At 39.8% G+C, this 20,361-nt stretch overlaps 2 protein-coding genes across 12 annotated transcripts in view; one reads left to right on the top strand and one right to left on the bottom strand.

Annotated features, from left to right (window-relative positions):
• LOC137654770 (uncharacterized) overlaps positions 1-2,768 on the top strand; it is a 54,704-nt gene extending 51,936 nt beyond the window's left edge. Inside the window, exons 4-5 of the mRNA XM_068388715.1 lie at positions 1,090-1,187; positions 2,493-2,768. Coding sequence (XP_068244816.1) covers positions 1,090-1,187; positions 2,493-2,697 — 303 coding nt within the window. The 3' untranslated portion in view covers positions 2,698-2,768. The remainder of the gene's footprint in view (positions 1-1,089; positions 1,188-2,492) is intronic.
• The window catches only part of LOC137654709 (uncharacterized), a 294,512-nt gene that overhangs the window by 259,226 nt on the left and 14,925 nt on the right, over positions 1-20,361 (bottom strand). The gene's annotated exons all lie outside the window — the stretch shown is intronic.

Below are 20,361 nucleotides of genomic sequence, written 5' to 3' on the forward strand. Positions count from 1 at the left end.
AATGCACCCCTCTCCCGAAAAAAAAACCGAGAAAAAGCGATTTTTTTCTGATGACACAGGGAGATGGGAGATAATCTCATAGTCACCCCTGAACTAATTTCTTTGATGAAACTGATATTAGAAAACGACTTCGACCAATTTTTGAGAGGTACTCTATAAAAATTACACAATTACTAATGATATTTCTTATTTTTACTATGAACATAGGGGGGCGTTGACAACCATGGGAGGCATTATAGAGGCTGGAGATGAATTCTACACGTATCACGGCCTTCTGATAGGCAAAAGGAAGACTTTTAGCAAAGAAAAAAAAAAAAAAAAAAAAAAAAAAAGGCAAAAGTCAGCCCTCCAAAGTGGAGCCTACCCCTAACTGAGCTGTCCCAAAACACACTTTTAAAAACAAGACATTGAATGAGAGGAAGGTGAACCCGTAATTAACAAGTAAAACAACTCAAACCCAACTCTCCAGAAGGCGATCATGTAAAGGATATGTTACAACCGAATATTTGGATGTTCCACGATCACTATACGAGTAGACCGATTTAACATGACACCAAATACTGTATAGTCCGAAATGCAATCTCCTATTAATTATGAAAAATAATACTGAAAGGGAGGGTGAAAAGATGGGTGAAACCCCTTAAATACTAAAATATGCTCTTCAAAACTAGCTAAAATACTCAAGAGAACCAAATAAATGTTGAAATAATCTGGGTAAAAGGTAAATAAAATATTAATGTTGCGTTGCTTAAAATCCACACCTCAGACTGGGTACCGTATATTACCAAACACTAAATTGGTCTTCAATGTATAGTTTACGTTTTTGGTTAGCCGTTGAAATTCTTGTTTACAACAAAGTTTTCAATTTCAATAGTAAATGAATAACCCAATCCATCAAGTTATCAAATATGGTTCCTGAATGCATATAAATTAAGACTATTTCATCCATAAAAATACCATCTTTCTACAGAACCTTCCGCAGCAGCTTATAATATTAGAAAAATTTAATTTAATTAAAAATACATAGACTGCAATAATTATATTTGCCTAAAGAAAATTATGATGATAATTCATTATCTTATCTTCCAGCTCTTCTCTATGGGGTGTCAAGAACGACTGATATGTGAACTGGCTTCAGAACCACAGACATTTTCCCCAATTTCCGATGTCTTCTTGAAGGAACTCGGGTAAGGAATTACACATCTTCACTGATTAAAACTGTCCTTTTGCATGTTAATACCACAGGAAAGAACAGTACCGATTTACCATATACAAGGATCAATAGTAATCCTGGTTCTTGACATATGGTACCTTAAAACGAGTTTTATGCACTCCATCTTTTAAAATAAGGAAAACTAAATCACAAATTGGGGTACAAAGCTTCAACAAATAGAAAGAATTAATCTTTGAGCACCACTGCTCCAAGCTTCAAACTACTAAACTAATGCGACAAAGATGATCGAACCTTTAAATTCCTTCAATTGATAAGATATTATCACAGCAACTAAACACGGTAGGTACTAGCTTTAACCATGTCATTTCATTGGAGATTTTCAAAATTCTACATAATTCTAAAGGTAATTTCTAATTCTGACTACTTTCCTCCACCTATACGTCATAATTTCTAACACATTAAGTTACGTATAAGCATAAATATCTGTCACATACTATATATTTATACTCCACAAAATTCATGGGGTCATTTCCTGCAAACTTGCATTTCATAAAGTTCTAGATAATAAGAAAATAAGACTTTTCCTCTTCACCAATTTTCAAAGTTGTTTCTTCAGAACATCTACCAAGAACTCCTCGATTTGCCAAATGGCATAATTTTCTTATCCTACCTACTTTATAGACAGTATATGCAAATACTATTCATACTAACGACAATACATTTTCCATACTGATCCTAAACACACAACCTTCTGTTTAATTGGAAAATCTTGCAAAATATCTGCACCCGGATGCTACCAGTTACTCTTTACACGAAACACAACAACGATTTCTGCAGGAACTCAGCCTAAAAATTCAAATGATACTGTATACAATTAAAAATTACAATTCTGATTCAGCTTGCTACTCGCAGAAGTACGTTTCAATAATGGAATAACACACTGGAATAATAACCCATAATGTCACTTCTCACAAGTAATGACAGAGAAAGTACATTTCCCTTGTTTTATAAAATACAGATTCTTCATTTTGATCTGAAAATATTTCAAAGCGATCTTCTAATTCCTCACTGGAGCTTCCATAAAACTTGGGCAGCAATAGTTACCAAATAATAATTTTATCTCTCCAAATCTTTGAGATTAGCTACTCAAACCAAACTAAAACTCCAACAGTAATTCTCGCGTTTGGTTTCCATTGTACTACATTTGAGAGAGAGAGAGAGAGAGAGAGAGAGAGAGAGAGAGAGAGAGAGAGAGAGAGAGAGAGAGAGAGAGAGAGATTCTCAATATAAATATGAATGCTATTTTTCATTTCCACAGACAACACCACGGACCCGTCACACGCTCACAAGATTCCCTGATGTGGCGTTACATGGCAGCAATGAGAGAAGGCTTTACAGATTCAATTGATGCATGTGGGTTATCATACCCAAAATGTTCATTTCCCGCAGAGAAAATTCTCAACATGCCAGTACTCAAAGTATGGCAGTTCCTTGCTTCAAAGTTTAATTTGAACTTGGTGTGAAAGGGAAATTATTTAACGTGAACTAATGTAAGGCATTATATTTTCATTATTTTTTTCTAAAAATAAACCTATTTCGATGAAATATTGACATTAAGGAAGAGATATGAAATGAGGGAACTCATCAAATTTAAAGCAATTATGGATGACTAGAAATCTTGACCATTCATACACTTAAGGAAGTTTGTCAAACCAAAAATAATTGAAAACGTGTATAATCTTGTCTATACTTAAAAAAAAAAAAAAAGCTTTCTTTAAAAATCATAAGGTCATCATTTCATTACATAAATACATCCAAAAAGATTGGGATATGCAGTGTGTCCATTATGTTAGGCACAACCTCTTTACTACCAACAGCCATATTAAAACAACCCTCCCTTCGTTATCAATAACCATCCATATATACAACACATATAATAAACATATTAAAGAGATACCAATATAGACCATACTGCAATAAATATGGTGAACCAGGCACCCTCCACTACACCTACGACTGACCAATCAAACTTTCACCAAACAAGTCGTGACAAATTATAAAAGGACAAAAGGAATACAGTGCAAGGTACTTTCAATTACCAACTGAATACCCTCTGCTAAGAAAAATGGAGGTTAGGTGAAACCTTGCTCTGTTCTTATTCATGTGGTACATTGCATTTCCCATGCCAGCTGACTGACTCCTGACTAGGTTGTTTCACTTTACTTAAAAGAAAATATCCCGGACTATAATTTCAAAAGTTGTCAACCATTCAAGATAACATTGCCCCCCATCATAGGTAATTTTCATAACACCATAAACTTGATTTCATATAATCTTAAAAATAAACTAAAGTAGTACCTAGATGTTGTCTCATATGCGAAATAACAAAAAACATTTACTGTGGAGTATAAAACAATAATGGTCATTCCCTTCTCAAAGTCAAGATTAATATTTGCCTTATAAGTTTGAGGACATATATGGCATATATCATAAGCGTTTCCTTTCGGAACAAGGAATCAAAATATTTCTGTATAAAATTTGTCACAGCATGTTATTTCCTGCTGCTTCCTCCGGGGCCTTAGATGACCGCGGAGGTAGCAGCAGTAGGGGAGTCAGCATTATGAAGCTTCATCTGTGGTGGAAATGTGGGAGGTTGGGCTGTGGCACCCTAGCAGTACCAGCTGAACTCGGTTGGGTCCCTGATTAGGCTGAAGGAACATAGAGAGTAGAGGTCCCCTTTTTGTTTTGTTTCGTTGTTGGTGTCGGCTACCCCCCAAAATTGGGGGAAGTGCCTTGGTATATAGAGATAGATAGATGTTATTTACTGTTATTCATTTTCTAACTTATTGGACACTAGTGTGTTTTCATTTACTATGACATGTTACACATCTAAGCTAAGTCTAATTTATTTGTACTATAAAATAAACAAGTTAATAGGTTTGTTTTTTTTTCAGTCGACAATATTAATTTAGAATATTTGTTTTGGATGTGTACCAAAATACTTTTCTAGACCACCACCCTATGATATGTGTGAAAATTAAGTGTCTAAAAGCTATTGGTTTACTACTATAAGTTTTCACAAGTTTTAAAAGTACTTTCAAATACCATCAATAAAAGAAATTCACCCCTAGTTTTATCATTTTCCCCATGATATAGTACATAAAAAAAGTTTCATACGCCCACTAACTAGGCAAGGCAAGGAATCCGTATTAATTCATAAAGGATTAAGTTTAGTTAAAATTATAGAAATGAATCGGCATGATCAGGGTAATTACTCTACAACTAAATTATGTCTCTAGCAAGTGTATGAACGTACTATTAGGGCGTAAGTGGGAAACATTTGGAGGATATCTTACGTAATTTTAAGAAATAGACTAAAAAAATACTGCCCACGCATGCAACATTTACTAGTTGTACAGTTTGAAACTAATTTTATAATTTCAAATTACTTTGTAGGTAGTGGATAATTTGAAAGCTACTGTAATGAACTTTCATCTTTGAAAATCAATGAGAAATGGGAGAATCTCCTGTCCAGCAGCATCTGAAACCTAAGACAAACCAACAAAAATCTTTTCAATTAATGATAATGCTTACAACTCCCCCCCCCCCCAAAAAAAAAATGGAAAACGATTGATTGACATGAATCTAAGTTTGAATAACACATTGTACCCGATTAAATTTAATTTAACCTCAATGTTATCCTATGGAGAAACTTTCAATGTGAAACCTACTACTTTATGTTGATTCATGCGTATGCCTGTTTGGAGGCACGTAATTTGAATTTCATTAAAAAATCACAAAATTCTTAGTGTTAGCAAAACCAGTTTCTCAGTATAACGCATGGAGAGCCAGGACACCTTCCAACAAATTTGCCCTAACCTGACACCATCGAACACTCCCAAATGAAGACCATTAATGAGGTAATATAAAAACTCAATTTAGTGAGTTCACCTCACAATTAACAATTCACTCCATGATAGTCAATAAATTTAATCAGCATAACTACCTCTTTACTAGTGGAGACGTGGGTAAGTCTTCCATTAATTTTCAGTATTGCAAAAACATTCTATTTTCCAGTGCTGTATCAAGAAACCCAAACTCCATTATCAAGTATTAGCTTTAGTCTAATGAGTCCTACTTAAAATTAATGTGCTGTATATTACATTAGCCTGGAAGTGGAGTTATTGGTAAAAAGATAATCATTCATCGTCTTACCTCTATACCAAGTCCCATCACCTAGGCTAAAGCACCCAAGTGACTTAATATCTGCTTATTACTGCTATGTTTGACAGAGAATGTGTTATATAGATGTCACAACCTATGCATGCCAAGGCTAGAGAGAGAGTATCAAGACAGCACCAAACATTACTACACCTACACTACTGCCTCTGTAATCAGGAAATTTACTACCCTACAACCAAAAATCTTACTCACTTCCTTAACCTATTACTAACCGTTAAAAAACTCACTAATTATTTCAAAACATCCCTTATCACAAATGGATTTGGTTTTTACAAAATTAGATTTAAATTTTCTTAATTAATGAAAAGCAAACCAAGAAATGCATCTTCAATGTTCATACCAAATTTTAGAGAAATTGCTACTACTCAGATGTCCTGTTCTCTGGCAAGGAAAAAAATAAATGAATATAATTCATCCAACTGTATGTGTGCATTATGTATGAGAGCTCTTTGAAATAATAAGATGGCATATTTTGAAAAAGGATGGCGAGGAAAGCATAGCACATCTAAAAGGTTTGGACATTTTCAAATAGGTACTACAGGTGTACTTTATGGCCCTAACTGAACAATGACTGTTTTCATCTTCCCGCTATTCTATGCCTTATAAGATTGGAATTCTACAATGTCTAGGCAGACTAACCTTCAAATAACAAAGCTTCTTTATTTTAAATTATATTAGCAGTGATAGGACTTGTTACTGTGAATTTTGGATGAAACTTATGCTAAAGGAAATATAAAGAAATAATTTCCATTGTTAAATTTTTCAAGTCAATTTTGTCTATGGGTTCAAACTCATTTCCCCATAACAATTTCCAGCTAACATGTAAATTCCACTCTAACAGTGTCTTTAATAACATTTGAAAAGAAAAAAAAAAACTAAACCTACAGCTAGTAATAAAGACATAAGCATGGATGTATAACCCTTCATTGCTAAAATTTTTCTTGTCCTACGCCACGTAGGATAGGCAAATCATGGTTCCTAATGAAAATAATTAGTATATTCCCTTTTCAATCTCTGTGGCCAGTACAGTGTTAGAAGTGTCATCCTGTTGTTGATTTTGAACCACTGGATAGATTACTGAAAATGGAGGGAATCCAAAACAGAGCAAGAATAAATTTCAATCTCCTTGTTAAGAGAGGTTGTATATACATCCATAATTAGATAGCCCAAGTCTTCCACAAATCTTTGGCAAACTTGATGATGTAGTAAACAAAGTAAACATTCTGTGGGGATTGGGGAATAATCAATTCTGCCTGCTCTATTGGTCAAGGCAACTCATTAGGATACCTAATGCTGCTTTCTCATCATCACTACCACCCTTACCTTGACCTTTAATGTCACGATATCTTGCATGCTCCTTAAAGCCCATGAACAAACCCTACGGTAAAATATATATTCACCTTCCCCCTTCCCTTTTAGCCATGCCAAACAATCAACTTACTTTCACCTGAATTACCATTAGGCTCAACTGGTATACAGCATGTTGTTGACTGTTATTCCAACCAAAGTACTAAAGGGATTTTGACGAAGGAAAAATCTATTTCTGGGGAGAGACCTGTGGCGCCCGGTGAAAAGAGTCCTTCTTATATACCTTTTCTGATAAAACCTTCCAATTATACCAGAGAAAGATAAAAGCATGGAATGCTGAGGTTACAACCCTCGCGCGAGCACCTTTAGGGTGTCGTGTATAAAGCAAAGGCGCGTGAAATCCACTATTCACAGGTTGTCTTCCATTTAGTTAATTCCTTCGTCAAAGGGATGGGCCGATACAAAGGCCCTTGCCAACCACCAGCGCCACACCACCCACGCCACGACGCGAGCGCCACCTGAACAACATCCTTCTGTATTGGCCATGATGGCTTGGAAAGGAAAGGGTGGGATTGTGTAAAATAAAGGGGAAGGGTTTCACCGGGCGCCACAGGTCTCTCCCCAGAAATAGATTTTTCCTTCGTCAAAATCCCTTTTCTGGGTCGATCTGTGGCGCCGGGTGAAAATGTACCAGAGAATGCCTTCCAAGCCCAACAATAACTAATTTAAAGAGGGGAGAGAAACAACACCATGTAAAGAAAATCATAAATAATTAAGGTAAACAAACATGATAACAGGGAAGCCTCCGAGTATCAGAGGAAACATGCTACAAAACTGACATGGCTAAGAATATCCCAACCCTGTAACAACGGTAATCAATAATAGTTACAAACATAACCTAATATGTAATAAACTTAGGGCTAACGAACCACCAAGGAAGCGGCGTCGTGGTGCGAGTGGCGGGTAGGAGGGAGAAGAAAAGAGATGGATGAAAGCAAGAACAAAAGATCACTGGGGAGAGATACGGCTCCCAGCTGCAACTGTTGGGTATTTAAGAGCCTGTAAGTTCATTAGATAGTGGCGTTTGAAGACCATAGGAGATTCCCAACCCGTGAACTTTATAAGGTCATCAAAGTCCATCTTCTGGGGGAAATGATCCCGGATTGGCTTGTCAAACGAAGTATAGGATCTATAGCCTAATACCACGTATGGGAATGGTACCTCCTTGTTCCCTGATAAACAAGGGGCCAGACGATCGGGTAGCAGTCGTGGCTAAAAAGGCCCTGAGAGTGGTGACCGGACATAGAAAAGTATCTTGGAGAAGAGGAATAACTTTCCAAGGGGACCACCTATTTTGGGGGTTAACGGCCGAATCATATTGGCGAATTGTCGAGTCCCTTTTGACTGATTCGAGTAAGAAATCGTTTTCCGGTTCAATGTTCGAGTCTCTACGAGCTGCCAACTTCCTGTAGTCCACAAAGTTAGGGTTTTGGACATCCTTGAGTAATCTGACACAGTGAGTTTGGAATACTCGGGTCAGTTTGAGGAACGGAATCCGGATGGGACGGAGTTTCCACTCGAGGAGGAGAGGAAACCAACTGTTCTTGGGCAGTGAGGTGGTACTAAAACCACTGCGCCCCGGAAGGAGCGCAGTCGGTGTTAAAGTTTTTAGAAGATTCACTGGGAGAGATAGGGAAATCTTCCTCTAATGATTCCAATCCCGGGGTAATGCGTCCATGGCATGAGCCCGAGGGTCCAGGATTGGGGTCACATAACAAGGAAGTTTGTGATTGATCTGAGATGTGAATAGATCTACCTGGATGCCTGGAACGAACCTGAGTATCCACCGGAGTGAAATTCTGACTCCAGGGAACTCGTCCTGGATAGTGAGCCCGTTCTCACATCCTGGCCTCCCGCTAGGTGAGGTGCTGACAGGAACCAGTTCTTTTCTGTTGCCCAGGCGAAGAAAGTGACCAGGATCTGATTCAGGTTGGGTGACTTGGATCCTCCCCTGTTTCCGTAGTGTACCTCGTCTGTGCTGTCTGACACTACTCTGATGTGGGTCGACCTCGGAGGAGTCTCTCTCTTCAGGGTCAAGAACACTGCCATGGCTTCGAGAACATTGATATGGGACTGTTTCATGGCTAGTGACCAAGAACCTGAAACATCTGATGTTCGGAGAAATCCCCCCATCCACTTAAAGACACGGCTGAATGGAATGTCACTTGTGGAGGTGGGAATTGTAGAGGAACCGCTTTGGAGAGGTTCTTCGGTTCGGACCATGGGCGTAGTCTCATTTTCCCGACAGAGGGGATCTTCGAGACCTTGTCTTCTTATAGGTACTGTAGCTCTCTTTCTCCAAAATCGATTGATGTCTTGAGTTTGGCTTTTATTAGGAGATCTGTTACTGAAGTGAATTGGGAAAGGCCGAGGATACTTTCTAGGCTCTTTGGACACCTGTTTGTGCTTGAGAAATTCTTGATCTTGGAACCTATTCCTCTTACTTTTGGAAGGGAGAGACAACGTGTGCTTCGAAAGGTCCCACTGAATGGCTAACCATTCTAAGTGGCCTGATGGTCGCAGGCGAGACTTATGGAGATTGACCCGAAATCACAGGTTGTCGAGCGATCGAAGAAATTCCTTCGTAGCTCTGTTACCTTCTATGGCCGGCCGGGCCCAAATGAGCCAACCGGCCAGATAAGCAATGATCTGTATCTCTTGGTTCCTGAGTTGTTCTAACACTGCCTCTCCCAGTTTCGTGAATATCCTGGGATCAATGTTGAGGCCGAAGGGCATGTCTTGAACACAAAGGCTTTCCTGCTTAGGTGGAAACCCAGATAAGAAGAGAAGTTTCGAGCTATAGGCGCAAGCTAATAGCGGTCGGTAAGATCGACAGAGGTGGTGACGGTCCCACGGGGAAGTAAGGTCCATACCTAAGAGATAGTCGTTTGATTGCTTTTTCTTGAGTAACCCTGTGGTGTACTCTTTCAGGACGGGAATGTATTTCTGGGAGAAGGTCACTGGCGGAGGAGGAGGACCTTGAGGCCATTTTCATCTCAAACCGTTAGAGACTATGCTATGATCCCACAGACCGAGTCCAATGGTCACGAAAGTGGTAAAGTCTTCCCTCTACCGGGACCACCGCGTTGTGAGGGAGTGAATCTAGGTCCTTCCCTTCTCCGAGCCCCCTTTTTCCTAGGTCCGCCTTGATGTCGGGACTGTCTTCTACTCCTGTAGCTTCCTCTCTGGTGTCCATGAAAGGAGCCTGAGGGTTCGGATCTAGGGCTGCATGCAGGCAAAACATCCCAACGGAGTTGGACTGTGTACCTGGGGAATCAGTGAGGTAGACCACCTGATGATGGGGGGTCAGATACAAAATCGTCGAACCAGAGGAAGGCTGTGATGACGAGTGGGAAACCGACTATCAATTCCTGTCTGATAGAGGTCTCAGACAGAACGTACTTCCCACAACTGACCCGACCAGACCAACAAACGTGTAGGTCGAACTGGAAGGGTAGAGCCTGGAATTATCGTACCCCCCAGGCTGACAACATCCTGGTCCAGACAGATCGGGCCTGCCCTTTAGGAAATAATACCGTTACCTTCGGTACCTTGTCTAAGCTAACCAAGGCAATCTCTTTCAATCGAACGAATCCGTTGAATGGGAATTCTAGTACCTGGGAGTAAAATCTAGGTCCCCCAGAGGGAGGACGTCTATGCCCTCCAGATTTATGGTACCACCTATATCCGAGTTCCTGAACGGCACTGACTCACCACCCTACCTTAGAGCTCGTCATAGCCCCTTGGATTTCCTTAGAATGTGTTGCTTTTAGCCGTCACAGTCTATGCAGGGTAACATGAACATTAGGATCCTTTAATGGTCCTAGGTCGGTGACGTAGGTAATTGCAAAGCTGAAGGCTCAAAACTCATCCCCACATACCTGCCCGTCCATGGGGTCGTTGTCCAACCTTAGAGAGGACACTCCGAGGAGATAGGGACCTCTAGATGGAGCATTCCTTCCCAACTTCGATACCCAAGGGTGGAGAGCCTCTCTTTGCAGGCCAGAGAAAATCATCATCATCCTGATGGGAACCATGCAGGCGAACCTTCTGTAACACAAAGGGGACATAAGTCTGGATGTTCCTTGAACTTTGGTTAGCGATCCTATTCACAGGCTGGGATCAGCTGTATACTCTTAAAAAGCCATTTTAAAGACAAGTTATTTAATGTATTATCTTCTGGGGTATAGTGCGACACTTGTATTCATGAAATGTGACACTGTTGGCGCATTCGCCACTGGGTGGAAATTTATTTCTATATGAACACTATGTTGTATGGATATTTATCCATATCTAGACATAGTTAGAATTGACTATGCATAAATATAGGCATAATTAATGTATTTCTATTTGAACACTATGTTGTATGGATATTTAGCCATATTTAGACAGTTAGGATTGAATATGCATAAATATAGGCATAATTAATTTAATTCTATTTGAACACGATGTTGTATGGATATTTATCCATATTTATACATAGTTAGAATTAAATACATGCATAAATATAGGCATAATTAATTTAATTCTATTTGAACACGATGTTGTATGGATATTTATCCATATTTATACATAGTTAGAATTAAATACATGCATAAATATAGGCATAATTAATTTAATTCTATTTGAACACGATGTTGTATGGATATTTATCCATATTTATACATAGTTAGAATTAAATACATGCATAAATATAGGCATAGTTACGTTCATAAATAATAATTTTTTTTTTTTTTTTTTTTTTTTTTTTTTTTTTTTTTTTTTACAGGTAAAACAAAAGATTGGCCACCCGTGGTCTGAGTGATCTCCGACTGTACCGGATCTCCGGTAACCATCCCCGGTACAAACAAAGGTCCGTCATAGTGACAACGTGAACCAGAGGAAATCTAATATTAACCTCAATGCTGATCGCCTGTACGATATCCGGTTAAGCCGGAGATTCGATGAAAAAGAAACCGTAATAATGAAACTGTGAAATCCTCATCGGTATCACATTGTTAACTCCGGTTCTGGACGTCTGCTTGATCTCTGTTTGTATGGGAGATCCGGTAGCAAAGGCTAGTCCCCGTGAGATCGTGACCGTCACCGGTACGATAACATTAACCTCAATGAATGTTTGAGTTATCTCCAGCGTAGCCGGAGATTCGATGAAAAAAAGGGGCCGGAAAGGTGTAATTGAGATCAAACATGACAAAGGTTCGTGTGCAAAAAGGTCTCAGCCGGAGTCTGAGTGCCGGATTTCACCGTTGCACTCCAAATATCTGACTAGTTCTCACCCAATGAGTATCCATTATAGCGGCGTATAACTCAAGGCGGAGCTAAACATAACTCAAGGCGGAGCTAAGGGTGTCGGTATAAATCGAACCCAATTAATGACTCATACACCAACGTTCCTACTAATAGTGTTAGCTATATTAACAGTAACCACATCAATAAAACGTGTATAACATTAAACGTACTATCATCAACTCTGATAATAAGAGGAGGCCTGAATAACTCGTGAACGTATAAAAACGGAGAACGGGAAAATCACCTCCCTTACTCGAGCTAATAAACGAGCACCCTATGTTCTCACTCTCAAGGTTACATAATAAAAGCTAACATCACATAATAATATAAGGAAAGTAAAATAAAACTGATTGTTTTTATTTTATTTTTATTTTTCCTTTTTCTTTTTAATTTTTAGTCATTGTAATAACCAAAAACGAAGAATAACGACAACTTAACCAATAAATAAGGATATAGTCTAAATCGAGCCTTCCTGGGGCGAGTACAAACTAACAGACTAAATCGCAAACGTTTAAATCGCTATTCGGCCAAAACCATTGTTGGCACAATAATATCCAAATGTTTGTATATTGTAATTTACCTAATGTCTGATAATGACATAAGGATAAATAACTTAAAGCAATCTGCCGACCTGCGAGGGTCGGGGAAGCAGTGACATGCCCTTAAAATAAATATAAACACCAGCCTTAGCTAAAGGCAAGGCAAATATAAGTGTTAAGTGTATGGGCGACCTCCGGTGAAGCCGGAGCGTAATGAGATGTCCTGAAAAATGCCGTCTTAGCCAAAGGCAAGGCAAATATAAGTGTGAAGTGTATGGGCGACCTCCGGTGACGCCGGAGGATAATGAGATACTCTGAATAATTCAATTGTGGCTAATAATTCAATTGTGAAGATATAAAAGCCAAGCCGCAGCTAAGGGCTAAGGCTTAGATCATAGCAAAGCGTATTTACAAACTCCGGTGAGGCCGGAGGGAGAAGAAAGGTCCTGAATAATTATTGTGAATAAAAACACAATTGTAATAACAATGGCTATTGTGGATATGGCCGTGGCCTGAGACCGCAGTAAGGGCCACCGGAGGGTCGTATCTAAACAATATGAAGCCCGTCCCATGTAGTAAACAATATATAAATATAACAATAGAACGAAAGTCATTGAGAATCCCTCAAGCCGGAGTAGAACTCAAGGCGGAGTGGAAAACGTTCATAAACTACTCCCGAGCCGTAACGGGGAGAGGACGAACACGGACCAAAATAACGCTAACAATTGAAAAGTCACGAAAAATAAATAACTCGTAAGTTATCATCCACCCCGAGGGGGAGAGGTGAGGGAGGGAGAACCCGTTGAACGCACAAAACGGAAAACGGGAAATCCGCTCAACCACCAGAGCAAAGAAAGAAAACGAGATAAAGGGGTAACTCGTGACTGCGAACAGAAAACGGGGACCCCAATCTCTCGCTCTCTTGGACACAAAAACAGGACTAAAAATCACACAACACTATTATAAACGTATAAAATAAAAATGTACATCCATATAACACTACGATCGAAGAATAGCATCTGCTAAAACTTTAAATAAATAGCACAGTCGAGTGACGAACGCCTCGGGCGGTTACTAAACAAAAACAAAGCTAAATCGCTATCTCGTTCGTAGGCTGGACTTACTAGCAAAAAGTACCATGAGCATAAATACACAAAAAAATAAAAATAATAACGGTTCTAAAGGCATAAGGCCAGGGACTTAACCAAGAACCTAAGTGACAGAGTACTAAACGGGCAGATAAAGATGAATTCCCAAACAAGTGAACAAACAATGGCCGCAAAGGCCAGACGGGAATAATAAAACAGACTATACTGGATATAAAACAAAAGCCCGGTACAATAAAATACTGTCAAAACAAACTATGGTACTTAACATTGGAATGTGTGAAGATGGAGCTTCGGACATGACAAAATAAATCCATGACTGTTAAAAACGATCGAGAGCACCACAAATTACACACTATTCTATCAGTCCAAAAAGAAGGATGTTGTTCAGGTGGCGCTCGCGTCGTGGCGTGGGTGGTGTGGCGCTGGTGGTTGGCAAGGGCCTTTGTATCGGCCCATCCCTTTGACGAAGGAATTAACTAAATGGAAGACAACCTGTGAATAGTGGATTTCACGCGCCTTTGCTTTATACACGACACCCTAAAGGTGCTCGCGCGAGGGTTGTAACCTCAGCATTCCATGCTTTTATCTTTCTCTGGTATAATTGGAAGGTTTTATCAGAAAAGGTATATAAGAAGGACTCTTTTCACCCGGCGCCACAGATCGACCCAGAAATAATCTGTCTCTCAATAATGAGGCCACAACACTGCTTCCTAATCAGTTAATTTAATAGGATACAATCTTTATCCTTGATAACTGCAGTGATAGTTGTATAGTTTAAGTTCGAGTAAGCAGCAGATGTCTGTCGGCATCTTTCCTTTTTCCACCCATTTCACAATCTGTAGCTTCCCTTTCACCGTGATGGTTTTCCTTTGATGCACTATCATCACTGTCTGCTGGGGATTTATGATGAGCAAAAGGTGCAGGGAAAAGTAACAAAAAAAATCCACAGGGGAAATGACAAGCTAGAACAGAGCACATACAATCACAAAACCAACAGGAGGCCAGAATGACAACAAAACAGGATATTGGGCCAATAAAAATTTGCGAACTAGTGCAGCAGTTTGTAACAACTGTACCAACCGTGTGTCACACAATTGTACATAATTATTTTTTTTATATTATGCTTGTATCTGCGCTCTTCCCTCGCACTAAAAAGAACCTGAATGATCATGTCTCCGGTTTGCTCTGTAACATTGTCTGTCTCTCGAGCATGTTATGTCCTGTTGCCTTGAGGTTTTGTATATAAGGGAGAGTGTTCCTTAATAAACAACTCAGTTGATTGCATCCTGCCTTTGAGTTCACAACCCTCTCTCGGCCGTCACACAACAATGCAAATGTAGGGGGTCAATACATCTTTTCTTTATAGCTTATGGGATTCATTATATCCATAAAATGTCAAACAAGACCGTCATAATACAAGAATGTCTACTAGAAAGTGCAAAGATAGTGGCAATACCTCGGGTGCTGCTAAGAGACGGCATGGAATAACAATGAAGATGAAAATGCAAATAATAGCAAGAGTAGAAAAAAGTGAGAATATTGTAGATAATGTGCATGACTTTGATAAGATTAAGTCCATCATCGATACAATAGATGAGAGCAAAGAGAAAGATGAGAAGAGTTCTATACAGATACATTCAAATATTACAAATTTTCAAGTTATTTTTGTTTTCTAACTGTACAAACAGGGTGTCCTTTAATAGGAGTATGCTTTCAGCAACGCTGAATATGACTTAAAGTTAATGAGGTGCTGTTAGTTAACTGGAGGGAGTTGGTGCAGCCCACCAACCTTACACGCCACTAGGACCTGACTTTGCAGGTCAGTTGAGGTAAGAAGTGCAACTTAAAGGACTCAGGTTCATATAGTTGGGAAAAATACAAATTACTTGAAAAACTTGTGATTTGTTCCTACTCTAACACAAACCATCATCCATTAATAAGAGATTTATCCTTATAAGAGAGGAAGTCCTTATACCCCAACTGAATGGTTTATGTCCCAGAGAAATGTCAAAAGCACTTCAGTCCTGTATATTGGCAAAATTCATGACTCCTGTCCAACTCCTAACAACCTCAGCATGAAGATAAGGCAGGTGTTGGGCTAGGTTAATAGCGGGAATTGTTAGATGGTCGAGGAAGAACCTTTATTTGTGTGGAGGATACTTCGTCAGAATGTTTGGTCATTCATGAGAAATGAGTTTGCCTACATTTGGACCATTCTCACCCCCATTTGAGAGGGTAGGGGGGAATACTCCTAAAAAAAACCACACACACTTGTTAAGAAAAGTTGTTGAATCATGCAGCTTGCCTGCATCTAGCATCTGATCCAGCAAAGAAGAGCTACTGCTGCACCCAAAGTTAAGGGAACATAGAAGAGGTAGAAGGGTCAGTTAATCTTACTGCTATCTTAAAACAAAATGTTACTTGTCCTGTGAAGGAACTAAGTTTTCTACACAATCTGTTGAGTACAAATCACTGGGCCAAGAATACAGTTATCAAGAGACCTATAGGTATACTCCCATAGGTAATGGGCACAAAAGGTCGCTTGCCACCCATCCCAAGGGTTCAAGCAGGATCACTGGACAGACCTGCAAACATTCCATATGGTGTGAGCTCCTAGGAGTCATGTCAATTTTCTTAGACTAAGGACCTAAGACCTAGTTGAAAACTTGGATTGAGGGCTGAGCGGTATCTTACACAGTGAAGACTGAGAAGCTGACCTGACAAAGAAAGCTAGAAATCAGCTGGATACCATTCAACATATAGCTGCTTGGGAGCAATCAGGGTCATGCTGAGCCTCAAAGTGTTTAACCGAATGTTGAGTAATAGGTGAAGCAGAAAAATGGGAAGAAAGGATGAACCAACTACAATTCCCAAGGATGTTGGGATGCGTCCTTGAACGCTGACGGTAGACTGGGACTGGGGAGCAGAATAATGGTAGTTTCTTGTTCAATTAAATGGAGAACTGATTGAGCAATGGTGAAAAATTACAAATTTGGAGATAATGTGTTTATCTTAATTATACAAACCTGGGTTCTTTACATAGAAGTGATAACAGCAAAGCTAAAATACATGGCAGATAAAATCTTATAATGAGGTGTAAACAGGTGGTTGGAGTTACTGGCTGAGAGTGGGCAAGCATTGCTCACTGAACAGTCACTTTGATGGGACTTTCTAGGGGGTATCTGCTGGCGGAAAAGTTTAAGTGAAGGGCTCAGGTTTGTATACTTTGGGAAAAATCCAAATTATCTCCAAATTTGTCTTGTGTTCTGGCACAAACACATCTTCCTCCTTTACATAAGACTCATCCTTGGACGGGGGGAAGACTGGCTGGAAACTTATCCTGGGATTCCCAAACTCGGACCCTACATGTGGCGAGAGTTAAGGTTCCTTACACCTCGTGCACCCGTGTTGTGATAATACCCGAGGGTCCACGGCCTATGCAATAAAGGATACTGAGCAGAAAGTCTCCGTGACATAACAATGAAGCATATGTATATCAATGGGTTTGCCTGGTTTTAGCAATATAGCATATGTATACTGTACAAATGGGTTTGCGTGGTTCAAACCATGTGGCACACAGGTTAGTTATATTGAGATTGGGAGTGGCTCAGACTTGATAGGACACTCCTTATCAGGCAGAACAGTGAAAAACCATATAAGTTGATTCCGTCCCTGGGATGCTGGAATGCATCCTTGGACGCTGCTTCCAGGATCTTGCTCGATATCTGAAGATACAAAGAACATTTTGAGCAAACATTTACATCCTCCTGCTCAGTTGATCACGATAATCTTTCTTGCATCCAATCCAGCAAATAACAGAGTGACTCCGGCACCCCAGGGAAGGGGAAGACGAGATAAAAGAGCTAACAGATCTTGCTTCTCATTCATGAAACATGTCACAACATATATCTTAGACTATTAGTTTCTTGACCTCTGTAAGAACTAGGTTTGCTATATGAATTATCAAGCAACTATCATTGGGTTAAGGTTAGAGGTATCCAGAGACCAGAGAGTATAATCCCAGAGGTAGAGGGAAGAGAAGGTTATCTGATGTTACCATACTTTTCTTCAAGAACTGTGCCCCTAACAGATTTTTCCTGAGAGCTTGGATAGATCCAACATGTATAAATTTGTGCGCTCAAATCCGTGTTGGTCCTTTCATCTCTTTGGCTGCAGGAAGAGCACATCCGATTGTCTACCGAAGACAGAAAGAAATTACAAATTTGGAAGTAATTTGTATCTTTCCTAACTACAAACCTGAGTTCTTTACAAAGAAGTAGGATATCAGAGAAGCTGAAACACAGCTGTTAACCCTTTTACCCCCAAAGGACGTACTGGTACGTTTCACAAAAGCCATCCCTTTACCCCCATGGACGTACCAGTACATCCTTGCAAAAAAATGCTATAATTTTTTTTTTCATATTTTTGATAATTTTTTGAGAAAATTCAGGCATTTTCCAAGAGAATGAGACCAACCTGACCTCTCTATGACAAAAATTAATGCTGTTAGAGCAATTTAAAAAAGATATATACATACTGCAAAATGTGCTGGGAAAAAAATAACCCCCTAGGGGTTAAGGGTTGGAAATTTCCAAATAGCCTGGGGGTAAAAGGGTTAAAACTTTTAACGAGATGTCAACAACTGACTGGTTATTAATATTCAGTAGAGGGGAAGGCCTCTGGCCCTGCTTGCTCACTGACAAACCACTTTGATAGGAAATAGGACTGACAGGGGTATGTGTGGGCGGGTAAATTTATGTAAAGAACCCGAGTTTGTATAGGTAGGAAAAATAAGTTACTTCCAAATTTGTCATTTGTTCTTAGACAAATATAAACTTTCACTCTTCACATAGACTCATCCTTAGGAGGGCCGAAGTCAACTTACCAAATGGCTGGAACTTTTTCCTGGGATCTCTAACTCGAGCATATTAATGCACAAAGTGAAGAATACTTATTCCTCGTTAACCAGTGGAGCGACACTGTCAGCGGGTCAACAGCATTGCCTGTGATATTGTCTTGGGCAAATTCAAGACAAAGGTTTATGAAATAACACATGAAATGAAATAATGCATTAATAGACAATTCCACACGCCTCTGTAAAGAGTGTGGGGACTGCACTTCTATAAACTATTATAGAACAGCTACATACTACATGGGGCTTTCCTACCTAGTAGGATCCGCCGACAGGGTGTCGGATGCTGTACCCCAAGAGAGAGGAAGGTAAAGAAAAGACTAGTCCTTGCATTCACCCCAAACAAAAATATAATCTCTGTCCTCTATCAGCTGCTAATGGTACTGTGAGACACTAAGGTACCTAAACTAATTGCTATGCAGCTACTGGAGGTCCTAAAGAAAATATATCTAGTTTCCTGTGAGTCACGTCCTACAGGAATTGGACCATGAAGGTTGTCTTTTCCAGACAACCCAATTTGAGAACCCTAGTCCCGGAAAGATTCTTTCTGAACGTCATGTACGTGCTTATGCCCATAACGTCATGAGCTCGAAGTCATGTCCCCATTCTGGAGGAAGGTGATGGATCTACCACCCAGTCAATGATCTCTCTAATCCATGCAGACATTGTGTTTTGGTTACCTTATTCACCCCCCCCCCCCAGGTACTGATGAAGAGAAGCTTATATGGGGACGAGCTCCACACGAGCGTTCAAGATAATGCCTTAGCGCTCTCACAGAACACAATAGCAGCTGATCAGGATCGTCAGTTACCTACTTTAAACTTGAAAGCTAAAAGGATGTAAACCTGCAATTGGGTAGAGATGGATTTTGGGTCTTGGCAATAAACTTAGTGATGAAGGAGGATGTGACACCCCCGATATTTTTGAATAAGTGAAAACGTAGGAGAGATCATGAACCTCACTAATCCTATTAGCCAAGGCCAGAGAGAGTAAATAAAAGTTTTCCAAGTGATATTACAGTCCGTAGCTAAATTCTGTGGCTTGCACAGTGCCTCTTTTAAGGAACTGAGAACTTCAGTCACATTCCAGGGAGGTGGTCTCATTTCCAACAGAGCAGGCCTGTTCAAAATTTCATATGAGCACAGACAACTCTACCCAAAAAGAAATATAAACTCTATTCAGCCTAAACACCAGATCAGGACCAAGCAATAGCCTTTCATACCCAACACAGTTTTACCTCTCTGAGATACACTATATTAAAAATTTGGCTATCAGTGGTATAGCAGCTCCAAGTGGAGACACCCATTAAACGGACCATGACATCAACCACAGAAAATATCCCATTTCCTTTGATAAACTGAGGAAGATTACCTCCTGAGGTATCCAAACAACTGTTTTGCAACCTTTTGCAAAATCCCTTTCAGCATGAGGAGATGCTGAATAACCTCTCAGATGACCTTCAAACATGAAGATGTAGGGACTCCAAAGAGTCTAGGAAAACCTAGCTGTGAGGTTGCTGTAGAGGGTAGGGAAAGGGAGGACGATCCATCAGAACATCCGCCAGCAGCAGTAGAAGGTCCGAAATAAAAGTCTCACAATGATTTTGGATTGCACGCTCGAATGACAATCCTAGACCTGGAGAGCCGTACGTATACCGGATGTTTCCAATTGAGGGACATCACTAACAGGTCTATCACTGACAAACCCCATATTCATTATCGTGTTCGC

Source organism: Palaemon carinicauda, chromosome 1 (genome assembly GCF_036898095.1).
Source record: "Palaemon carinicauda isolate YSFRI2023 chromosome 1, ASM3689809v2, whole genome shotgun sequence".
Lineage (NCBI taxonomy): Eukaryota > Metazoa > Arthropoda > Malacostraca > Decapoda > Palaemonidae > Palaemon > Palaemon carinicauda.